Source organism: Centroberyx gerrardi, chromosome 11 (assembly GCF_048128805.1).
Source record: "Centroberyx gerrardi isolate f3 chromosome 11, fCenGer3.hap1.cur.20231027, whole genome shotgun sequence".
Taxonomy (NCBI): Eukaryota; Metazoa; Chordata; class Actinopteri; order Beryciformes; family Berycidae; genus Centroberyx; species Centroberyx gerrardi.
Window position 1 is genome coordinate 25,195,067 of NC_136007.1, and position 26,004 is coordinate 25,221,070.

At 41.9% G+C, this 26,004-nt stretch overlaps 1 protein-coding gene across 1 annotated transcript in view; it reads right to left on the reverse strand.

Annotated features, from left to right (window-relative positions):
* Nucleotides 1–2,579: 2,579 nt before the first annotated feature.
* The window catches only part of LOC139917126 (junctional adhesion molecule 3B-like), a 36,321-nt gene continuing 12,896 nt past the window's right edge, over nucleotides 2,580–26,004 (reverse strand). The window contains exons 2-9 of the mRNA XM_071906188.2: nucleotides 10,340–10,408; nucleotides 10,032–10,145; nucleotides 9,762–9,914; nucleotides 9,002–9,204; nucleotides 7,436–7,535; nucleotides 7,061–7,190; nucleotides 6,901–6,955; nucleotides 2,580–6,263 (exon numbers count right to left, since the gene is read on the reverse strand). Coding sequence (XP_071762289.1) covers nucleotides 6,228–6,263; nucleotides 6,901–6,955; nucleotides 7,061–7,190; nucleotides 7,436–7,535; nucleotides 9,002–9,204; nucleotides 9,762–9,914; nucleotides 10,032–10,145; nucleotides 10,340–10,408 — 860 coding nt within the window. The 3' untranslated portion in view covers nucleotides 2,580–6,227. The remainder of the gene's footprint in view (nucleotides 6,264–6,900; nucleotides 6,956–7,060; nucleotides 7,191–7,435; nucleotides 7,536–9,001; nucleotides 9,205–9,761; nucleotides 9,915–10,031; nucleotides 10,146–10,339; nucleotides 10,409–26,004) is intronic.

The window sequence follows — 26,004 nt, forward strand, 5'->3', positions numbered from 1 at the left end:
TGATGAAAGGGCCTTCCATAGACAAGCAGTGTAGTATTACTCAATTATACAATTAATAAAAAAAATCTGCAGAATTTCCATTGTATGAGGGATGAACCACACCAACTGGCTGATATCTGATTTTGAATGAAAAGCCAGAATCAGACAAATATACTGGTATAGAGCAAGAAACTTTGATTACAAATGGTGTATGTGTTTACTAGAACCTGTGTGTGTGTGTGTGTGTGTGTGTGTGTGTGTGTGTGTGTGTGTGTGTATGTGTGTGTGTGTTACTTCAGCTCATTAGGAGGCTCCCTTGGGATCAGATTCTCTTAACTGCTTCATTAGTTCTGGTGACTTATAAGAGAAGGATTATAATGTTCCTCCTTTAGTTTTATGATCAAACTAGATAACAGGCTGAATGACACTCCTGGGGCTTTTATTTTGGAGAACCCTGATGTAACAAAGCTCTTTCATATCATCGACTCATTTTGGAGGGAAAAAAAAATCAAAATGTCCCACCACAGTGTATTGGGACATCTGAAAGTGTCATGTGGTTTAATATAAAGACTCGATCTCGTATTAAAACAAATAATTTAAACTCGACTTGGTAAAAGTTTTTCGTCCGGCAGATTGTCCTGAAATGGCTGAAGCCAATTATCTGTGTACAACTGAGTGCATTAGGTGCAGCTGTAACCCCATTCTGTTACACACAAGCACACCATTCTCTGTGAAAGACGACTCTCAATATTATTTTGTCTTTTCTAGACTATCTGCCAACATGTCAGTGCATCACATCATGCTGTGATATTTTTTAAATGGGCTACATCCTTGTGTCATGTAGGATTTCCTCCCGACTCTGTCCCAGCCCGTTCAGAGCGCCCTGTAGGACAACTGCAATATATAGGTTACAACTTCTGAGTGGAAACTGGGCAGTATAGAGGGAGAGTTTGAATGAAAATAGCAAAATGTGCACTCTTTAGAGCATGTGGCGTTTTCAACACATCTGTGTGTCTGTTTGGTCAGTCAGTGTCTTCCTGACCACAGCTACATGAAAAATGAAATTTTATTTTCTTTGCACATTGTGTTTATTCATTTTAATTCTTCAGTTTTCCTGCTAAGCCTAACAAAAAAATTGATTAGTGTGAGTTTCAATGGAGAGTTTTGTCCTACATGATTTTGTTTCAGAGGCTTATCCACCCTGACAAGAATAAAACTGTGGGAAACACTGAATCATTCTAAACTTTTGGAATTTCTTGGGCGTGAAAATGGTCCAATTTGCAATATCAGCACAAAATATCAGCTATCGGCAGCTTTAATGCAAAAATATCGCTATCGGAATCAGTATCGGTATCAAATCATATCGGTCAAACCATACTTGATACAACATATTTAAAAGTGACACCAATGTGTCATCCCAAAGCAGACACACACGTGATGAAAATGACACACCCCTGACAAGATTGTATATATAGTGAACTAAATATAAATGATGACTTGCTTTCATCAGATATAATCTCCATATGTCTTTTAAAGGTATATGTGCTGCTACACATAAATAGCTCCATGCTCCTTCAGTCTCATTAGTGGCTCTGTTGAATATCTCCTTATTGGTCTGTAATGTGTCTGTCGCTGGTTTAGACTAGAAGACAAATATATTGATGTGCCCCAAGAGTGTCTTTAAGTGTTGTTATTATAGGAAATCATTATTGAGGCTCTTTGGTATCAAACTTAGGTCACATATTGCTGTTGTCATGTGAAAACCTTGTAACTGACTGATGGTTTTCATGTTTTCACATCAGTTTAAGAATCACATGGTTCCTCTATGGGCCTATGAAACCTTTTCAAATCCCATAGGATAAACACAAAATGCATTGTCATCAAGTTACAAACAAGGCTGTTTTTCTTAGTTGCTGAAAAGTTGACATTTTGGCAATAGAAGGTTTTCACCCAACATGGATGATATATTACTTAACTTACAGATAGGGACTGTGCAGCTTTATCTGCCTGCAAAGCCTTGAGGTCAGAGCAGCCAGGCTGATGTCAACACCTGAACGTCCGACAGTCTTCTTACTCTTAATGGTAATGAGCCCGAGTCGGGTCAAAAGTGTTGAGTCATGCTTAGCAAAATCCCAAACGTAAGGCCTTTTTTTATGCCATGGTGAACCGACTGCGTTATCCATGCTTTTATTGATTTCTGTATGTATTAAATAAAAGTTTAACAGTTCCGCTGCCAACTATATTATCCCCACTGAGCTCATTGATTGTAATGCTTCTTACCCAGAAAACTTGCTGCCAGTTGGCAAACTTGCTGCCAGAAAGGAACAAGAAAGCTGTTTCACTGTAGAAAGTGGAAACAGCTTAATTCCCAATAATGGATTATAGTTTTGGATTGACAAAGATGCCTGTCAGTGGGACATTCGATGGACTTTCAGACTGAATAGGATTTCTGTGAGCGGCAAGGAGACTCTGAAGTCGTCGACGTGGGTCTGAAGTAGCAGAGAGATGATGAAATGAACAAAAAAATCTCCATAAAACTGGTAGTTCATAAGTACCCCTCCTTCCCCCACATGAAAAACAGCAAACACACATTTCTCCAGTAATATTAGAAGTGAGTTTTATTAACCACAAACAGAATGGTTCAAAAATTAACAAAAAGAAAACCCCAGCAGGCCCTAGATGGACTGTGTGTGAGTTTGGTTCAGAAAATCAGGTTCTCCAGACTGTGTGAAGCTCTTACACGATTACAAACCGGTCTCCTGATCAAAGACAGATTACCGATGCTAGCTCAATGGAACTTTGCCATCCTTGAGTTGGAAGACATCGCTGTGTTTGGCAGTTATCATTTGGCTTAGCTTGCCCCCCCAACACAGAACACACTGGAAACAATCTCTCGCGCTGCTTATCTGCGTTTACACTGCGGGTTTAAAAGGTGGCTTGGCCTCTTCAGGACCGTCTGTGGGGTGAATGCAGGCCTAGCTACTGTACATGACGTCCTGTTTGTCAGTTTTCTTAGTCTGTTAACAAACATGGCGGCAAACACTTTGCATGAACTCCGGTTTATAACACATTCATAACACCTGAACACCTGAATACTGACTCAATCCTTATGTCAGCTTCCATATGGTGTCCATGTGATGCTTATGAGCTCAGAGGAGCAGTGTGTCGGGTTGTTGGAGCAAGCTTTTCAAAATAAAAGTCCCCTTGGCAAACGGAAAATGTGTTATAAACGTGTCATGTAAAGCGTTGCCGCTTTGGGTATATATCTCTTCTTTTGCCTAATAGTGCTATGTGTCTTTACCAAAAATAATTCCCACTATATTTAGGCACTAATATATTTCTATGTCTACTTCAACATGTCTACGCCTTCAAATCTATGAAAAAAACAAAACAAAAAGCTATTTACAAATTTGCAGATATGTAAAGAAGGGAAATTGTACAATACTCTTGGCTTTACAATTTGCGGTGTCATCATTCCTCTCAAACGCCATGCTTGTAGTTTTACTGGATGCAAAATATGAAGCCAATAACTTGGGTGTCATCTCCTCCAAGATTAACACAGAAATGTACAAGTGTGAAGTTGGCGTGGTTGTAGAGAAGCGGATCTCTTTTAATGGCAGAAGGCACTTAAGAGGAATGAAATTTGTACAAATGGAAACCGTTAATACCTGTTAGGTGGGAATATTTATGGCTGCATCTGTGTGCTGCGTGATTTGTATCTCTTCATACCTCGTACCTGTGAAATTTGTGAACTTGTGTCAATAATACACTTTACATTTTTAGAATACTTCTCTTGGCTCCTTAACGCACCGTGTTAACTTGGGGAAAAAGACTGAGCAGTGTCGACAACTTCCTACGTGCAAACATTGGGCAGATCGTCTCTACCATTACCTTCAGTAACACTTGACACCGCCTCCAGATTCTAACGCGTTCGTAACACCTGAACAAGAGCTTCATAGCAGCTGCACGGCACACTCATATACTGATTTGATCCCAACGTCAGGCTTCATTGGGTGATTATCTGTGACAGTGTGGTGGAGCAGAGTGTCGTTTTACTGAGTGAAACGATGTTACATGAACACCTGATGAAAGCTGACACGAGGGCTGAATCAGTATTTCTGAATTTCCCATGAGGCTACAAAGAAACTCTTCTTCAGGTGTTTCAGATGCATAATAAAATGGAGCGCATGTAAAGTGTTACCTGATCTTTTCAGTCTTACAAATGGAAAGAGTTTCATATTGCCTCAAATAGGAAGTTTGACATTTTTCACCACTTTACATAATATTGAGAGAAAAAAACAAAACAATTTTCTATATACAATCAGTACACTTGTTAACCCTCTAGACCCCGTAGCAGCTGCGTTTTACCGTATCGCTCTCATGTGGTGGCACTTTCTGTACGTCCTTCAAAATAAAAAGACACAAAAGTAATGTCCACTTAAACATGAGATTCTCTGTGAGACTGCACTAATTTAACTGCGTGTTGCCCTTTTAAAGTTTTAGGTTTAACTAAATGAAAACAAGACAGCAGTGCAACAAATCAAATCATTTTTTCCCAATCAAAACATTTAGTCAATTATACCTGAAAGTTAGCGATGTTAGATGGAATCTACTCTCTAACTAAATAGCATAATATTTGCCAAAAAATATTTCTAAATGCACTGGACATCAGCAAATATTAACCAGAATTCACATCAAAGATGGCTGTAAATTGTGAATAATGTATTCTCCCTTTTAGTGGATGAGTAAATTCAATAATACATGTACGTATATCCAGAGGAGGTGGGGGATTTTCACTGATTTAATAAAATTGGATGCTAACCAGCTATAAAGCTGTCACTGAAGTGCTGCCAGGCCGGGTTGCTGAGTAACAAATTCGTCTCACTTAGAAGTTATGGCTTGAAAACTGGTGAATCGATAAAGTAAAAACAGCCAATTCCTTCTAAAGGGCTTTTACTGTCATCAACAGCAGCAAATAGGTCTGTGTGTTCTGTATGACGTTATCCAATTTGCCTGTGTTTATAATTCAAATAGAGGCTTGATCTTATTTCAAGCCTTTACATAGGGGAAACTGATAAACAGGATGAAGTGCGGTATCTAGTTTTTCAAAGTATTAAAACCTGTAACAGACACTTTCCTAGAGTTTTCTTCATATCTCCATTGGAATAAAAATAAATGTATGAGAAAAGCAAAAATTCCAGTAAGCTGTGTTCGGGTCTAGAGGGTTAACTAACAAACCCTGTATTATTATAGTGTAATATTGAACGTACTTATGACAGCAAAAAACCCCATCCTGGACAGTATATTCAATATATACAAGATTAACAGCAAGCATAGAAGGACACTTAAAATCAAGAAAACGCAGCACTGATTGTGTACAGTGTTTCACAGCATTTGACTGGCACTCTTCAAAGCCTCTCACTGTCTAAGACTATCTACAAACATTAACATGGAAGTCTCTCGCAACGTGAACTGGGCAATCCCAGCCGAAAATTAAATATGTAAGACCGCTGATCAAGAACCAGATCTTGATATGCTAATACATGTCATTTATCATTTGTCAAAACTCCTTCTTTCTTTCATTTGCAAAGGTGTAAATGCTTACAGCTTGATGCGAAGTGGTTAAAGTGTTAAATATTTTTTTTTTATCCACAACCAAATAAAAAAAAAAAAAAAAAAAAAAAAAAAACACACGTTAGTATTTTACAAATATTTAAAAAAGTAAACCTTTATCTATAGGCATTTTAAAATATATTCCATCAAAAATAGTCTGACAAATTTCAACAGTAGAAAAGAAATGTTATACAAATGACAAAAGGTTTGAAGCAAAATGTTTACAGTAGAAATGTGTCATGATAGATTGACTTGGGAGCAGAAAGACTCCTCCTTTTGTACCTGGCGGACCGTCTGGCGTAAATGTTGGATTCCCTGTTATCTCAATTAGTGTTTGACTTTTAAAACCATGCAATAACTGTAACGTAAGAACTCCGAAATTTAGCAAAGTAAGTCAGTTGGTGGTGATAAGGTCAACAAATGAATTCCAGTCCCTATCTGTGTCATCTATTTTTTACATACTGTTGTCCTGTGAAAACTTGTCACCTTTGGCAAACTTGAATTGTTTGATTTCAGTCATGCCGAGAGCTCAAGGCACGAACTGTGGCAGCTCCCTGGTCAAACAGCGCGGAGTGCAGTCCTAATGTCATGCCTCTGACTCCTGAGCACATCGCTCCTCATCCTCCTCTTCCTCCTCAGATCACAAATGAGGATTTGTGTCGGAAATCACCCTGTGAAGAACAAAAACACTACATGAGCAAAACTTGAAGAAAACATCAGATTGCATTCGTATTTCAAATGTAACTACATGCTAACATGCTACTTTTTCCCAGTTGAAAGTCGATAAGGAAAGGCATCACTAATAAAGATGTCTCAAACTCCTGAGATTAACATGCATACATGATCATTTTGTATTTTTGCAGAGATTCACAGATAGTTGCTCCCTCTAGTGGTTCAAATCTCCCTTATGTTTGCTCCACACTTTAAAGGGGAATCCCAATCAATATTCATCAACATAAACCTATGATTCATCGAAATGTAAAATCTGGAGCAGCTCCATTCAAGCAAATTGGTAAAGCTGGTAAAAGTGACTGTTTTGTCTGTGAACAAGGATACGTTTGCAGTTTAGAAACATCCTGCCATTCATTTTCTATGGAGCAGCTGTAGCTTTTACATCTTGATTACATCACAGGGTTGAAATGTAATTCTCTGGTTTCTTTCTTCAGAGGAGAGCCGTTCCTGTTCACAAATATTGATTGGACCGTTCTTCACCGTAGGAATACACATGAGTTTTTAAATTGAGCTGTATTCCCCTTTAATACTATCATTTACAGATTCTTTTTACAGATTCCACTATCATCTACTGACCTCGTCCTCCGTCCTGACGTAGTCCACTCCGTCTCCTTTAGCCGGAACTTTGTAACTGAAAGACGCAGAGCACATGATTAAGGTTTTTCGGATGCTAGGTCCAGTTAGTGCCGGTTAGGAATGAATAATAATTGCGTAGGCGCGTTTCAAGAAGTCTTACTTGTTCCCTGTCTGTTTTTGACTGGCGAAGTAGCCTCGCTTGTATGCGCAGCAGATCCCCACTGTTATACATAAGAGCACCACCACCACCACCAGCACTCCCAGTATGATCCCTGCAATGTTAATGTCATCTGTGGAGCGACGAGACGAAGAGGTCAAAATTGGGTTAGTCGCATTGGAATTTGGCGAATCTGATCTTAAAAGACAGGCTGAAATAGTGATTTAAAGTATTTGATGTTTAATTGAATGACACAATATCAAAGATACCATTGGTACAAATTGGCCTTTTCTATCATTTACATTTAGCAGCTGTTGTATACAGATGATCATTTTGCTTGTGCCTTAGCAGTATATCTTCACTGACTGACACACTTACAGACTTCCATCATTTGGGGTCCACACTCTGAGTGTCCTGCGTCGTTCTTCGCTCGGCAGTAGTACTCCCCTGCATCCTCTTTTCTGACTGCGCTGAACTTCTGCATGGGAGGAAACACACACCAGCTCTGATTAATACGAAACCCTGCCCTGTAACTGATATTGTCAATACGCACTGGAGCATTTCCAGACAAATGTGATGTTTTGTATCGTCTCATCTTTTCCTTTTGTGATCATTTTTTCATTTTACTGTTCATTATAATAGATGCAGTCAGTGTGCAGCCACAGAGGCGAGACGTGGGTGGAGTCAGCGTGGGAGAAAACAAACCGTGTCTGACAGTCACTGTCGAAAGGGAAAGAACGCTATCCCGGACCAAATTTGCATAATTTCTGATCACGACAGACAAAAAAAAATGTCATTAAATTATACCGAGTGTTTGCTCCTAACAGACAGCCGACGTCAAAGAGAAAAATGAGAACTGGACTTGACTGCTGTCCATATTTAATGACAGAGCGGAGGAACAATCCGACTCAGTGGCCAGAGGTGTCATTTCCTGACGTCTTCTGTCATCTGACTGAATCCCCTGGTATGGAGGCACTCGCATAGCTTAACTTTACATGATGCACGAGCCTTATATCGGTGGAGTTGCCAGGCTATAAAGCAACATACCAGATAGGCTTGTGGTGCTGAATTAGATTTGCCTTTTAAAAACAACATAAATCATAAAATAGTGTGATCAAAAGTCTCTCCAATGACTGTCCAACTCACAGCTCACTCACCATTAGGTTTTCACAGGGATGTACATAAAGGAAAACATGAAAAACTCCCTGGAGTTAGTCTCTGGAGGCACACTATCAATTCTCCAGTGGTTGTGCAGGGGCGGTTTTCCACCATGAAATGATCAAGTCGGCATCTTTTCCTTCCAAAACAAATCCAAGCTAGTATAAAACGCTAATAAGTTTCACAAATTGCAGTCGTTTTGTATATCAAACTATGGTCGCCTAGGATTGTTTTCCCCAATGAAGGGAGCAGATATGACACTTTTGTGTGCATTCCCTGTCTTGTAAATGTTATCAAACTGTATAACTGTTTTTTTTTTAATAAACAATATACACATAACAGACCAAAAAAGCTGAAACGTCCTCTCATCTTCTTCCTTTTACAGCTATGAGTGCAAACTGTCTAGACATATTATTCCGTAGGTGGGAATCTGTGGTGGCTGAACTTGCACTAGAGCTCCATGTGACAGCGGACACTGTAGTATGTTGTAATGGTGTGACTGCCTGGCCAACGTCTTAAGAGGCCAGCATGCAGGCTGACAGAAGAGCCCAGTGGCCCTCGAGTCGATCTGGCCGCGCTGGGAAGCGAGGGAGAATTGAGGAATGTGCAAACGAGGACAGCAGATTCCCCTCGTGGCTCGAGCCCTCTCGCACCATCAACTGTCTCCCCAAAATATCTGCCCCCACCCCTGGGCGTCAGGCCACCATCCCCGCTGCCCCGCCCTTGCCGCTCAAACATGTCCTTGTCCAAACACACGCGCACACACACACACGCACACATACTAACCAGAGTTCCTGTTTCTGAGTTGAGCATGTACGAGGAGTTGAAGAACTTGGGGCTGGTCTTTGGGTCGTCAGGGATCTCCTCCCGGTTCCGGAACCACTGGTACTGAGACTTGGGGAAGCCCTCTTCCTCCACGCAGCGAAGCTCAGCTGACTTCCCAAAAGGCACCGATTTTGGGACGCTGCATTTTGGCACCACCGGCTTTACTGCGGTGACACGAAACATATGAGCGTAGTCACTATACTGAATCCTCACGGGGAGCTTTATGCTCCGGAACTGTGTCCAGCAAGCATCTCGGTGTCAGAAAACGATACCGCTCTCACGATGCTGCTCTGGCTGACTTTGAAAAGGAAAAACAAGTGTTAAAAAACAATGTCGCTCTGGCTTCTGGACTGATAAATGTTGACATGACCTAGACGGGTACATGATTTTTGGCCCGTGCCAAACGCTGCCACCAAAACACGCAGCGCTTGCTTTCTTTAGCACTGCAATTTAGAGCAGATGCAGTTTCAGAGGTTTCCCCTTATAGCCCAGAACACGCCTTTGCAGCTGGGCAGGTCTGGTCACAACGCATCCTCGAATGTATGCCAAAGGGTTGGCGCGACCTACAACGCGGTTTCAGCTTACAGCATCCACAGCGTGAATCACCGAGCGAGCTTTCTCTTTTAAGGACACAATGATGGCTTGGAATTTTTTATTTTGCATTTGAAGCAAAGGGAAATTACAATCAAAGACTTCTTCGGGGATATTAGAGCAGGGGTACCTCTTACGACGAGGCTGATCAAAATCTCGTCGAAGGACTTCTGGTCGTCAGGGGCGGTGACTTCACAACGATATTTTGCTGTGTCTGATCTTGTGGCATTAGTTATCACTAATGTTGCAGGCTCTCTGATCCTTGCTCTATTCTCCAAATCACCTGCAGGAGGAAAAACATGTTCAAAAATGCCATTAATACAAGTACAAGAGCATGTAATTTCACTTCATTCAAAAAACAACTTTGAAATTGGAGTGGTTTGTGTATTTTATACATTACCTGAGACTTTCTTGTCAAAGAACACATAACTAGGTCCCCCATCCTGTATCTTCTTCCATTCAATTCTGGGGTTGGTAGTGGAGATGGACTCAATCAAACACGATAATTCAATTGCTGCGAGAGAGAGAGAGAGAGAGAGAGAGAGAGAGAGAGAGGGAGAGAGAGGGAGGGAGGAAGTGATATCATGGCAGGAAATTAATTCCGGATGGATGTGAGAGAGACAGGCCGGTTCTCATCGTGTCAAGGCTGTGCTAAGAAAGTCTAAATTTTGCATGTGTTTGCGGGGACGTTTGCCCGTCGGCTCTTACATTCAAACTCGTTGGTCCATGGTGACTCGTCGTTTGTTTTCAGCACCACCGCTAACACGGTGAAGTAGCCTGCAAAACAAGAGAGGAGAAGAGGCGACGGAAACATGAGACTCTCTAGAGCATGAATTTTCATGATACAGTGATGATCTCATGCTACACGCGCACTACCAGCTGACATCGGCTGATGTGCCGCGCTGGCAGTGACGCCCTCCTTCGGCGATGTTTCTGACCCGCTCGCTCTTCCACAAACTCAATTAAAAAGAACTTTAACTTCACTTTAACGTCAAACCCATTCACTGTCTCCCCATCTCACATCAGTGTAATTATCACTCTTTGCATCCCGGCATACTTTGGCCTTGTTCTGCTACCTTCCATTTTTAGTCTTGTTGGTCAAACTAGTGTGTGTGTGTGTGTGTGTGTGTGTGTGTGTGTGTGTGTGATAAGGGGTGGGGGTGCTGTTTCTATGCACAGTGGATAATTGTGCAGGGAGGCATGTGCCCTTTTCAGGGCAAGCTCACCATGCCAGTGGCTCAGCCGCCTGCCTAGCCCTTTTCTCTCTCTCTATCTCACTCTCTCTCTCTCTCTCCCTCTCTCTCTCTGGGCCTGATGCCGCTGCCCATGTGGGACTAATGGCGCGAGAGCACCCTGGAATGATCCGTGTTGGTCCGTGGTAGAGGGATAGGGCCTTGGGAGGGGGGGCACTGCTGAATCATCCTGACAGCCTGTGGTCCACACACGAACCCACTCAAAGTCACACAAACATGAATGTAAACCAAGCGACGCGCTCATGAACAGTTTCTGAGACACAAATGATGCTCTGGCTCTTGGATGCAGGGTCACTTCTCCAGATTGTAATGTCACTATAAATCTGCGGAGTGCCTCATCTCCATTTGTGCAGCCTGTCCTGCTGCCAACTCCTAACTCAGATGTTCCTCTCTGTTGGATTTTCTGCTCTTGCTGTTACTCTTGCCTCATCAATATCTGAAGTCTGGTTTTAAGTGGTGCGTGTGGGTGTAGCCTACTAATTAGTAGTAGTGGTAGTAGTGGGCCCCTCATTCATACCCTGCTAAATGAAGGTTAGCTTTGGCCTCCACCAACTGCCATCTCTACACAGCAGTGTCTAGGGTCACCTGCTAAAGCAGACTGGCTAAGCTGATTAGCCCACGGTCTTTCTTCAGATCATTCTTAAGACGACAGCTTGTTTTTACCCGGTGTTGACGGTAGTAACGCCGCATGTAGGTCAAAAGTAGGTCATATGTTGGTTTGACAATAAAAGACCTGCCTTCATGAAGCTTATTGGAAAGTTTAACATTTTACACAGACATTTTGGTTTAGAACCTCCAACTCATTCTTTAGGCCTTGTCTGTTCCTGTATCTGCGCACATATAAACAATTCAACATGATTTGCACAGGCTTTGCTCACATCTACAGTGTTTAATTTTACATGAAAGCAGAGATGCCGAGGTTTCTGATGACAACAAACATGTTTATGACAAGGGATAAGTAGGAAGGCCGACCTTCAACTGGAAGAGCCGGGTTCAAGCCCCCATGTCAACAAGCATCCTCCCTGCTTAAGTGTCTTTGAGCAAAACACTGAATCCCTATCAGCTTCAAGGCTGCTGCTCTATAAGTGAGCCTGACCTCTGACCTCTCTGTGGATGAAGGGAGAAAAGAGGATTTCCCTACAGGGCCAGTATTGCATTATCACATTATTGTTATTAGTAGTACTAGTAGTAGTAGTAGTAGTAGTTGTTGTTGTTGTTATAGAAGTATTAAAGAAAGGTGGATAATAAGAGGCTTAAGACAACTCAAGTCTTGATAGGGATATAATGACACTGCATAGCAAAATACAGTATGTGCATAATACAGAACAATACAATACAATACAGTGCACAATACACTGTTTTTTTATATTTGAAGCTACTTCAGGGGAAATGTAGTTCAACAATACACCGGTTGAGGACAAGTTTTTAAGGACACTGAAACTTTCATACTGATTGCTAACGTTAATTTCAATAAATATTTGATAACGCATATTGGGCTTTGCCTCTCCAGATGTGATTCTTTTTTTTTTTACTGTGCTGCCACAACAAAGACAACAAACTTAGGCCCCAAGTGGAATAAGTTTTACTGCACCGAATGAAAAAAGTCCTAGTCAAAGTAAAGAAAAGTAGTCTAAAACACGACTGAAGCGGGGAGAGAAGTTTTCCAGAGAAATAAGGACGGGGATCAGCACTTCTTTTCAGCAATGTGACAGTCAAAACACCTTCCACCCAGTCAAAGCCTGCTACCTATTCAGATTTCGCTCCACGCTATCATGCAGAAGAGCAGACGGGGCTCCGGCAGAATTAATAGCTCTGTGGAGCAGAAACACCGTTCGTCAACTCATTCATGTCTCTGACAGCGCCTCGTCGCCGCGTTTGTGAGACGAGAGTTTCTTGTTCAAATGTAAACCCGCTTTTGATGATGAATGACTGAAAAGTAATCTTCATGTTACGCTGAAACGTAGGGGCGGGAAGGAATACATGTTCACACAACGGTGGAGAAACACGCTAGTCAATGAAATTACTTGTCAGTTATACTTAAATCATCTGTTTGCTTGCACAGCTCTGATATTTGTGCTATTTTTGACAAAAGCTTGGCGTGTGTTTGGTGTTTGTGAGCCACGTCAATGCTTTCCTTCTAGGTTTTAGTTATGAATGCGCTGCAAGTACTGTGTAAGTTAATACCGAATCTATGTAGGCCAAGTATGCTAAGGGTCCAAAATATCAGAACGTGCCATGTTGTAATAGAATCCAAAGTTGACAATAAATTACGCCTAGTGATTCATTTAGCAGTATGGCTACCCATTAAAACCAGCATTTAATTTCATCTTTGGTCTGAAACGGCTAATGGAGTGATTTATCCCGTCCCTGTCCTCCTCCTTAATTCGGAGGGTATTAGTGCAGATTAGGTGCCTAAGTGAGCTTGACGTAGAGATAAAAAGCTTGAGAGGTCGGCCCTGGAAACAGCTGTCCAGGAAAGCACATAAAACCCCCACTCAAAAAGATTGGTCACTCAAGTTCATCTACATCCAGACCCGTACTATCTAAAGCCAGTAAACAGGAAAACTAGACTAGTAATGACTCAAAGTCTGTCTGAAATTATTATTCTTGTGTAGAACATAGACACAACAAGTTAGTAACGCATGGCCTTTATCATTAGCAAATAAATTATAGAAAATGTTTTATTCATTTTTGTATTTATTCCAGAAGGCCTTTAATTTGAAAAGCAGCATTCACTTCATGCATGAATATTTTTATCAATGAGGAATAATAGGGGTTTGAGCTACTATGCACTTTCACTGAAGACAGTTGATTGGCTTAATTTATATGATGCTGCATAATGTTACATCAATGACATTCTGTACATGGATATGCTTTCCACAAAAACAGGGCACACTTTGTTTTCCTACAGGCTTTAAGTGACACTGTGTCACAGACGAATTGAGCATTACACAGAATTTTGTCAAGATGCGTTTTATCGAAACCATGATTGCTTTGACTTCTGTCTTCACTTAAAGATGAGGAAGGCACAGTGAAAGAGGCGGCTTTTTAAATGACACTGAATAATCCAGTAGAAACCATACAGTCCATAACTAGCACACAGCCTTAAGTAATTTGCACACTAAAAAGTCTTCCAGGCAGGAGGGCTGAATTCCTAATCATGTCCTAGGGATGGCAGAGAACATGGGTGAACAAATCAGGAGATGGTGCCTCAAATGCTAAATGTACATCCTCTAAAGGGATAGATTTTTTTAAAAAGAAGCCAGGCTCATCTTGAACTTCTAATCCTTTCAATCCATCCAAAAACCATTTAGCGTTTTTGTTGGTTGAGATGCCAAAACACAGGTGCAATTGCTTTTGGGATGGACCGAAAAGGCTGCCCAGTTCATGATAAATCCGATAGGCTCCTAAATATCTGACCAATCCATTTATCATCTTCATCCTTCTGGGCCTTCCCGCAGCCAGAGACGCAGCTTTCCTGACTGGGCGACAGAAAGAAACAGCTGTAACGGCCAGTAAAGGGTTTGGGCCTGATGGAAGCTCAGGAAGTGCTGAGTGTGTGCTTTGAGAGCGGAGTTTCCCCATCACTCCTCCAGTCTGTCTGACACATCCTTCCCTGATCATGTTATACCCATCCTGTCTGTGTTTTGTCCTCTCTTCTGACCCCTTGGATAGTGTCTAAGGTCTTGCCCTCATCTCTGGTGCCAGTAAAGCCGAAGACAACTGTGTTTCCACGGATGAAGACCGATATATTCCGCCTATTGTGGAAATGTGGCGCATCTCTCGCCCTTCCACACTCTCAAACCAGCCGCTGCATGGCCGGGTCTGTGCGTAATGTGTGTGATGTAGTTTATTAGCTCTCAAACCGTGCAGGTGTTCAGTGACCTACATATGCCACGAATTTCTTTTCTCTGTTTGCCTTCTCTCTTTTCGCCTTCTTGGCAGGACACAGCTGTGTGAGATCTGGCAATCTGCAAATCTGCATCAAAGTTATTATTTTTTTTAATCTTCCTTGGCCTCCTCATGATGGGCGCTGGGTTTTCTCGGTAATCTTAGTGTAATGCCCTGATAAACCCGCCCCCCCCCCCCCCCCCCCCCGCCAGGTTTTACATCGCTGAATAATACAATAGGCGCACAAGAGCGGGATATTTCTTGATGCCTGCACTATGTAATGATTCCCCTGTTTTTTTCTGTTGTTCCTCTTGGGAAATTCAACTCGCTTTCCCGTGCTGGCGCTCTGTGAATCCGGAGGGGTGATGCCAGTATCATAAATAGAAAGGTTCAATTAACCAACCTGGTGATATTCCCCATGGAGCATCTCCGCCTCGTGCCTATGCAGGATATTCCCACGCCCCTTTGGAAGATACAGACATCAAAGAACACGCACCCAGTTTTGCTAACTATCTACCAGTTGCTGTTTTGAAACTCTTTTCCGGCACAGACTCTTCCAGCCATCACAAGGGGAGCATGGCTCTCCGCCAGCGAACGGAAAACACGCTGTTGATTCGGCCGCCCGAGAAGCTGTTAATATTCTTCATTATTTTTGAACTGCTGGATTGATTTGATTCCCCGAGGAAGGGGGCTATCCATTCACTGACCAAGTGGTGCCAATGGAGCAATTAATTTTCCTCCACTGATCAGCAGCTATGATTGGATGTGGGAGTCTAAATGTGCTCTGCAGCTCCCACCTTGTGTTGACAGTGTCAAACTGGACTCAGTCCCAGTCATTCCAGTAAAACACTTGCTGCAGCTCAAGTGCTCTTGCTCTCTGACAACCCGGGCGTATCAACCATCGACGACTCCAAGGTCGCGTCCTCGGAATGATATATCTTTTCATAGCTTATAAAAATGACAACACTGCAGAATATCTGTCAGATTTTCTATGCTATATTAAAGACGCGCAGGAGCAACAGTGGCTTACACACCTTTCCATAAGCTAGGCAGCAACACGGAGCGAGCATGTGCATCCAAACACACATGCAAGAGTGAGGACTTATACATATTCACTGCGTGTAGCTAATGTTACATGAAGAACATGGCCTAGATAGCAGTAATATTCATCCAGCTTACATCCCATCGTCATGTTCCCACTTTAAACATAGCTTAACAAGCAAACCAAGAAAGCAAGCAACAGTATGGCTGGTGAACAGTAAAACAAATTTGTGAATTGTGGTCTGTCACTGTAGCCATGATAGCAAGAAAGTGAAAAATGTAATTCTAGCAAGCCAACAATTGATGTTTGACACTGAATGAGCTTCCGGTCCAAATTGGCTGCCAATGTAAATTCTACCTAGACTCAATTGAGCTCACTGGTTCATCATTTTCCAATTAGCCTACAAGCATAAATGCATCACTCTCTGCTGTTCACTCTCAGTCCGTCCGAAGACCAGACCTGGTTGGGTCAGATTTTATTCAATATACATCCACTTGTCCCATTCAACTGGGTGTCTTGAGTCTCCCTGACTGAACTACCACACTAGCAAAAAACTAAAATGAAAAGCTTGTTCATCATCACATCAAACGCTACCAACATCAACAAGAAAACACCGCCAAACAAACAAACAGGGAAATTTGCAATGTAAATCTGTGCGTTCTAGTGTCTTATGAGATATGAACACCTAATCAAATGAAAAGTATTCACAAAACAGCAAGTCCATAACAAGGTCAACCTCAGCATCAAAAGTGAACCTGCATTTTTACAAATAGAAGCAATATGGTCTACAATTTCAAATATATCCTTATTTTAACCATTTCATTCACAAGATAAATCTTTTTTCAATTTTGAAAATAATTTGGGGTTTAAGGACACTAAGGGACTTTTTTTTACAAGTCCTTTCTTAAGACTTTTGTCCCACATGATTATCAGTCTTAGATCTTTTTAAATGTATTTATTATTAGTTTTAAAGGCAATGAAACATAAATTGAACTGAATTCCACAGCCATCCAGAAAAACAAGATGGATTGTGCTGTGAAATTTCACATTCATAACATTTTTAAGGAATTTTTTGTTTTGAAAAACACATCTATAATGCTGGAATTGCCCAGAATAATCTGTAGCTAACAAATAAGCCTATTTAATAATTTCAGATTATTAGATTAGATTACGCCTCCACCCCTCCTCCAAGGCCCCTAAGAAAGACTAAATGACGTCAGTCCTTTAGAAAGACCTCAATACGGTCCTACCCATTTCAAAGGCCTGCTGCCCTTTGCAATTCATGCTGTTAAGTGGCTGCCAAGTCTCCTGCGGGGTTTCACTTGTACATCCCTTTAAGGAGTTTCTGCTGGAGTTTCTCTGCTGAAAGCACCCAGAACATCTTTTAAGGCGTGTAAATGTTTATCTTCTCAAGTAAACTAGGTTACAGTTTTTGGCACTGCACACTTGACCGCTAAGTTTCTGGTCACAATGCACAAAGTTCAGTGTGAGCCCCGAGCGGAATATGACCAACACTAGGAAAGTGTGTAAGCATGTTTCAAGGGAAACGTGTTTAAAGGAAAGGAAAAACAAAACAAAACTATAAACAGCCTTGTCCAATTTAAACAGTTATTGAGAGTTTTTGAGAATGACGTCAGAATTATGTCACCAAGCGGACACTTGTAAATTGAAATTAAGTTAAAAAAAAAAAAATTAGATGGAAAGTAAGCATGGCCCAAAGCCTCAGTGATAGTTTGAAAAATATTATTTCCCAGACAAGAAGTGAAAAGTGAAAATGCTTTTATAGTACTTCAAATCAAAACAAATGTATTACAACCAAGTATAGTGAAGATAGGGCCACATCTAAAATCTTTAGGGAGGGAATCACATTACAGCCAAGTTATGAGCAAAATTCTATTACTGTGAACTATCAGCGGAATGGCCCTTTTAATTTAGATATTTAAACCATGCGTTGCACAGACCGGAGGCAAGCAGAAATAGACAAGAAGCTGCACAGCGTATTTCTTGCTGAAGCACTCTCATGTCTTGCATGCTTTACCCTGAGGAGATGCTAATTTCCATTTGATAAAAGTCTATGATGTCAGTTGGGACACAAAGCCTGACAAATTAATTCATAAGAGCATCCCATATTACCATAAGCTTCTTTCTGAGAGACGATTACAGCTAGATCCTAGACAAAGCATGCTCTGGTGCTCCAGTTCCCATAGCGATATTCGTAATATTTCCATAGTAACTGGATTCTCCTACTGTCTTACTTGCTGTCCCCCCCCCCCCCCCCCCCCTCCGGTGACTGCAACTAGACGGGATCCCACCTGTTTTCCTAGCTGTGGGAGAAAGTGGCCAAACAGACCTTCTTCCATGAAAATAGTAACCCCACAACATGGTGACAACGAGGGAGCGGTTTTAGGGCTGAGCTGGCAGGGAGAGTGACCCCAGGTTGTATTGTCACAGCTGTGGTCATCCAACAGTGTCGGACTCCCTCCTGTCCCTCGCTGTACGCTAATCTTCGCCGGTCAACTTTCTTCTCCCCTGCTCACCTCTATTTTTACCTCTCTGGAGTTGTACTTTGTGGGTGAATGTATGGCGGCGAGGGCTCTTTCCGCAAACATTTCAGATTACCGCTGTGGGACCATTCCCGATATAAAACCATATTAAGATTTCTGGTCGAGTAATCTCTTTGTTTGATCGACTGGGGAAATCACCTTCCACTGGCTTGAGAAAAGCAATTTTGTTCTTTTTTTTCATTACATACTGACCCTTTCAATCACAGACTTTTTGTTTTGTTTGAGTTGTACTAAAAAAACACACAAGTTATAAGGCACAAACAAAACCTAAGGTGAAAGAATGAAAGGAGCACGAAAAAGGAAGTCTAAGCAATTTAAGGCAATCGAACATATTTGGGTTTGTAAAGTGTGATATTACTTTACACACTTCACTATTTACATTTTTGATCTTCCACATTTTCTCCATTTTCCTCTTCTCCTTTCTTGTCATGTTAGTGGACACCACAGTGGTACACATGTCAACATTTAACAGATTTATCTATTATATGATTTATCTATTATATGACAAAAGAAGCCTCTGGGTAAACTGTCAATCTGTGTGTTAAACATGAAGCAGATCTCAAAGCCCAAATCATAAAGACCACGTTTTGGAGAATCCACAGGAGCACCTTTATAGTCCATCCTGCTGGTATGACTATATATAGAGCAGTTAAAGCAAAGATAAGGCAAGCTGCACAAAGTAAATACCTCAGACACTCCTTCAGCTGCTAAGCAAATGTCACCACATTTGATCTCAGAAATGGACGGAGCCAGAGTAGCTTGTGACCGTGTAGGAGCAGGAAACTTCAAGCGTATGTAGAACACGCAGCTATATTAAACCTACATATAAACGCATCACATACTGTACAGCACAGCCACTGTATATATACTATGGGTGGAGTGGATCACAAAAGTCAGGGTTCAATACGTGCGGCACTATTTGGGTCATAGTTTGGTATGTTTTCTGTAAAGCAGGGAAATAATGCCAACAGTGGTTTGTCTTTTAACGTGTTTGGTAAAACAACAATGTTAACGAACCAACCATGTTAAAAAACACGTACAGTGACCAATGAATTATTTTTTAAATTTGAATGAGAGAGAAGATGTTATAAAATCATGGTTTCCATTATGGAGAAAATAAATTATGGATGTAATAACCTTAGCAATTTCAGCATTTGAGAAAAACCTCATGTTATGAATCTCATCATCTGAAAGATTTACAGGTAATTTTGTGAATGCTACCTTGGATGCAATTATTCCAGTGAGAAGAAAGTTCACAGCAAGATACCAGTAATCTACTTCCTCTTTACACCAGTAGCACACTCAAGAGGAGGTTAGCAAATGTTACTGTTTGTTCTTTTCTCATTGTGGGCAGTAATTATCCTGTGTAAGAACAATTCATCTTTTGATACAACTGCTAGTTTAACTAAAAGCGTTACTTCCACCAAGTTGGATGCAATGACTCAGGGAACCTACTTCATGTGGCTAAGTAGCAAACAACCTACAGAATTATAATGTTCAGATATGAATGAGTTAGGCTCACATTGTGATCAGAATGCTAAGTAGTCTGGACACAATCCAGCCATAATATGCACATGAGTAATGTAAAGAGATGGAGAGGAAGAGCAGGACGAAGTAAAGCGGACAGATTTAAATAAATACAGCCGTGGGAGATGCTGCATAATGGTTTTCAGACCAAGTGTGGACGCAAAGTGATCTGAACTCATAAAAATCCAATCTTTACGATCAGATCTCAAAAACTGCACTGAAATTAAGTGTTAGACTGCTGCTAGGAGCTACTCAGATCACTAGCCACAATTACACCAGAAGTCATCCTGTTCACATGTTTGTCCTGAACTGAAGGTGATGTCCCGGAAAGGCTGCTTGTTTTTTACACCTACCATTCCACCCCTGGTGCATACTCTAATTCTGCCTGACTAGAAGTTGTGGCTTGGTATCAGGAATTAGTTCATTTGCATCCTATCTTCTCCAGGTGTACTCAAACACGGTTCAGCGTTCCCCGGAAGGGCTCCTTGCGTATTCATTTATTCTGCATTTCCATATGAGGCTGCTGCGGGCCTTGATCCGTGAGCCCGGCAAGGCCAGGCCAAACCCATGTGCCTTACTGCTGGTGAGCCCTCTGATCTAGGCAGGGTCAAAGACTAGGCCCAGTCTGAGCCAATGAGAGGCTGAGGGGGGTAGGGGAGGAGCCGATGGTGTCACCGAATGCCTGGGAACCTGTCACTTTGCGTCAGCGTTAGTGTCTACATCTGGCCCGCTCTCACTTTGTCCTCAAGCGAAGTACAACTAGCTCACAGGACTGGACCACAGAGTAGGAAATGCAACTTTCACTCTTCCACCTTACACGCACTGTGCCTTTATCCTGCCACACTGCCAGGCACTGCATTGGACCATCAGTTCAGATCTGGGGCCTAGTGTACTCTACTCTGAACAGTTTCCACACAAAATGATTTTGTACAAATGAGGAAATCTGCATATGTTTAAAAATGTTCTGATGTCTGAATACTTGCACACAAATCACCCTTAATAAATCCCAATCAACTTAAAATTGTATGCACAAGCCTCATATCTCATTTACACACATTTACATTTAGCCATAAATTGCTGCTGAAACTATTTTTAAACTATTTTAGTTCCTATTTATGCCATTTATTCCTGATAAAACAGGCAAAATAAATAATAAATAAATAAAAGCAAGCATTAACAAACACATATTTGCCACTTGCTCAGTTGTTCAGTGTGGTGAAGTTGACTTTGAGTCCAAAAAATTGGAAATCTTATTATTTTCCTGGTATCTCCTGAGGGCCTGAGTAATACCTGGGACACAGTCACTCCCATCACATAATTAACATGGGATTCTTATGCAATTAAAATGTTACCTTTGTTATATGTTACCAGCAAATATAGCAAAACCTGTGTGTACTGATAGCATTAATAGTATTCTGTGCTGCTGCTTGTGTACTGTTTTGTTACAGAAAATATGGAAGCCAAAAAAAATTAAACCCTGCAAGCACGTTAAATGCGGATGGTAATAAAACAGCTGGATCAGAGTTGTCCAGCTCTACTGTATGGTAGAGACTGACTGTTACACTGTATGGTAAATCCAGCCGCAGAATGGAGTATTTTCCCTTGCCGTGGCAGTAAGTGTAAATCCCTCACTGTAAATGTAAACCTTTTGGTGCACTGTACCACTTTTATTGCATTCCATGTTGCTATATAATCATAATCCTTTTTATTACCCATTCATTATTATATCACATGCCGCAACATCACTGACATCATACTATGTGTACAGCCTGCCTGGTGATAGAAACACATTCTAAATTAAGTTTGTACTTTTCCAAATCCCAAATTCCATGTGGAAAGTAGCACCTGCAAACTGTTCGTGTGTGATCACCCGTTAAACATGAGGCCCCTGTTCTTTTATGCTCTCTGCTCATCATCAGAGTTAGGCATAGTCAGACTCTCGAGCTGCCAAAAGTTGTTCTTGACAATCAAGCATTTAGAAAACACTGATATTCTCTGAATGATCTTTAAAGAGAATATTACTCATTCACGAAGTCATGTGAAACATCTTGGCACTGAGATAATCAGATCCTGGTTGCTGGATAAAAATAGTACTGTTGTTTGGCGTCACACTGCCTCTTCACATGGTCCTAACAGTCAATGCATGCCAATGGAGACCTTTGTTGTGTGACACAGTTTCAGGCTGTAGGAGTGAATGAATGCTTAATTAAACAGAACAATGGTTGATGGTCATTGTGTCTCAGGAATAAAGACATTCCACATACAGAGCGGGAATACAGACCTAAATCTAACGGATACAAAACAGGCAAGAGGTCTTCATGGAAAACATGACGGGCCAAAGAGATAGGTTTATACATTTGAGACAAAGACCAGGTCTGTCATTCCAGTACAGCACCAAACATTACTCCTGCCTCTGTTTACACAGTGATTTACTGGAAATGTGTCACCCTTGCCATGTTATTACATATTTTCTGTTTGTTAAAGTATAAAATTAACAATCAAAATACCGTTGGATACCCTTTTATGCAGGATGTACCTCCTGTGTCAGTTTAGAGTGTTTTTATCGTTTAACTTAAAAAAATGTTACATATTGTGTGAGTTAATGTCAATGGCAACAGGAGATTTAAAACGAGTGTGAGACGTGATAATATTAACAAACCTTCGAGGGGTGAAATAATAACAGATGAATAATAGGAGTTCATGGCCTGTATCTAAACATTTATTTAACAATGTCCAATAGCCTGTGCAGCTATTGGGCATACAGCTAAGTAGGTGAGGGTGTCCAGGTTTTGACGTCGGTGAAGTTTAGTGATGGTGTAGCGGACAATCGCAGGTAGCAGGCCTACATCCATGACTTATTCCTCACTAGGGTGAGAACAGGTTAGCATCCAAAAAGCCCGGACACTATTTATAGTGGCTGTCAGCACCGGCCTGAGCCCCTGCAGCCTGTTAATTGGGAACCCTCCCAGGTAAGAAGTGTAAGCAGCGGTAGCTCTCCCTGCCTTTCACAGCCATCCAGGGGAACCTTGACCATCCTCCATGATGAAATAATTGCTGGCTCATTTTTCTTGCCCAGGTCAGCCTCTTGAGAAAGACACCGAGAACGCCTTGTCAAAACAGATCGAGGCATAAAGCCAAGAGGGTGAGCAGGCCTCCCCTGGCGCAGCATCTCTGATATGCGAACAATCTGACATGCCACACATGTTGGACGTCCAAATGAATTGGGGAGCTCCATGGCATCAGCTTAAAGGAGATCTAATGTGGGAGGGGGCGGGGGCTAATTCAACTCATTGCAACCGTTTTTTTGGCCGCGGTCAAAGTCAAATCCCATGCTTCAGTTGGAGCTGCTACCACGGAAATCTGTGTTAAATCGCGCCACACTCGGTGCCAGAATTAGCTCCTCACCACGCTCTGCACAGATGGCATCAGCCGCGCTCATTGCAAATGCCTCGCATTCTAGTCCAGGCGGGCTGACCCCTTCCTTAATCCTAATTAGGAATGCAATTCCCACCCTAGACTTTTCCAAGTGTGATGAAAATAAATGTTTGTATGGCTATGGCATTGGCTTATGGGAAACATCATCTAGTGACTGAGTCCACTGATTGTGAGGGCATTTTAAACTGATCACAAGAGCTGGGGTTTACACATGACTATTGCTAGTGTCTACTAACCTATATCCCCCCCTGCAAGTCAACAATGAACTGGTCAGATAATAATACATGGTGGTAAATCCCCGGATAACAACATTCCACTGCCTGTCCCCTCTTCCACAGTAAAACCTCCCCCACCCAGTGCATTCACCCACCCAGATGGACCCACCCATCCACCCACACCCACCAACACACCCCTTATCCTTCACAGGAATATTAACTCTTTCCTAAAGCTTTCCATGAGCACGCCACAAACGATAATAAATAATTCCTCTACAACATAAAGACATGGGAACAGTCAGGCTGATCTGGATGTCGGGATATTAACATGGGCCTTTTTTGACCAGCCAGCGGTTCCTTTACCTAATAATGCCCTATTTGGCCGGCACACTGACAGAGACATAGGGGAGGCTGAGCCACACTGGCATAGCCTGGAGAGATAAGCGGTCATTGTTGAGTGTGTGGACGGTGAGTGTAGCCGACTACGATGAACTAACGCTCGTCTGACAGCTGAACAATAACGCAACACCGCAGAGCAGAGACATGTTGACTTAGCAGGTCCAAAAGGTTTAATCTGCCTCACTTCCTGCATGCTCCAAGGATGCCGCTGTGGGCTGAAAAGAGCTGAGCTGAAAGGGTGCTTTTTGTGATGCAGCCTTTAGGGACACACAAACTGTTTCACTTTTTATTCAACTTGGCTGACTTTTTAAAAAAACACTGTTTTCACAAGTTTTGCTTTACCCCAACAACCTGAATATCCGCAGCATAAGCAGGAGTTTAGTTTTATCAAGCGGCTGCACTTGGAGTCATCTCATCTCAGCTCATTGTAACCGAATGATGCTAACCAACTAAGTGTGAACGCCAACAGACAAATGTAGCAGTGCCTTAAACGCACACAAGAGTGGAGCCAGATACAGTCACGTCTTCAACTGTGTAGCCGCACAATTGTGGCACTCAGGAGCACAATGTGTGAGACGGCAGCAGGAAGCTCATAAACTCTTCATAATAGGGCCTCCCAGCAGCATTCAGCTCAGTCATCGAGATGCTATCGGCCCTGAAACAGCAGGCCCAGGACAAACCCCAGTGTTTCTAAAGTCTACTCTTCCAGCAGTGGCTCCCCATAGCACAACTCATTAATTGGCCTTTGTTTGCACCCTTGAACAAAAGCCATCTTGTGTAGTGAGGCAGGAACGCTGCAAACCGTGGCAGTTAGGCCAGTTGAATGTATAAATGTCCTCCCCTTTTGAACTCTCTGTTGTGTGGACAATGTAACCCCAATGGGCCAGTTCCATTTTTCCTTCTGTACACTTTCTGACTGGTGAAATAGTTGACATGATGTATGTTTAATTACAGATTGAGACACTGATTTCTTTCCCATGTCTACTAGCGAAAAGAAAAATATGCAGACTTGGATCTTCAATATATTTCGAAACACTTGGCCTGATTTTGTGTATGGTTTTCATTACCAGTGCCTGCAATAGCTGACTCATATCTGTACCCTTAACAACCTGTTTATTCCTGAGAACCCATCCACATGCCATTCCATTTAATTGTTTTGCATGCAGGCATGCAAACCCAAGGCAGTATAGAAATGAATAACAGTCCCCATCCACCAGCCTATGTGCTTTCACTGTGGTTCGCAAGCATTGATGTATGACTATAGGGTTAGGCCTCTAAATCAAGCCTGTCAATCCCCATTACTTAGAGTAGACCCCAGAAAATGCAACCCTTAATTCAGGAAATATAATGTAAAAGAGAAGTTTTGAGAGATGTACATTCAGGATGTGCTTGTTGCTTCCATTTCATATCTTACATAACCAGAAAGAAAAGAGTGACTGCTGACTGTGTGAGCATAGGAAAGCTGCACTCAATCACTACTGTCAAGCAGAGAGTCAGGGGTCAAACAAGTTACTGCTGCTCAAGATTTACACTTTGACAAAAGATTTCCTTTAAACCCGCCCCTCACAAACTATGGCAACTGGCCTGCGTTTTGTATAATGCTGTGGGAGGCAATTCTGGCTGTTTCATTGTTCCTTAGTAAGCATTAGTGTGGAGTACATGAAGAGGAGTGTAGAATGTGAGGTCACCCAAAGTGTGTGACTGCGTGGGGACGACTGGTCACAGGTGAAACGAGCTTTGACAGGCGTGGTTGAGGGGACTGGGGTCGCTTTTCAAAATGCCCCCACATTTTTAACACAATGAGACTTTGAATGGAGAAAGTAGCCCAAGGGCAAGATCATCTAAAAAGAGCTACAACTTTCTCTTCTGTATTTGTTCAGAAGCCCCTTTAAAAAGCGGTTTCTGGTTGATGTGCAAACTTGTTGGAATATACTCATGTTACGTAACAAGCACAGATCAGTACAATCCAACAGCACATTTGTGGTGATGAGGTGTAGCTCTTTCTGAACGCCAGAAGACTGTGGGAGTTGTGTGAAAATTCAGCTAA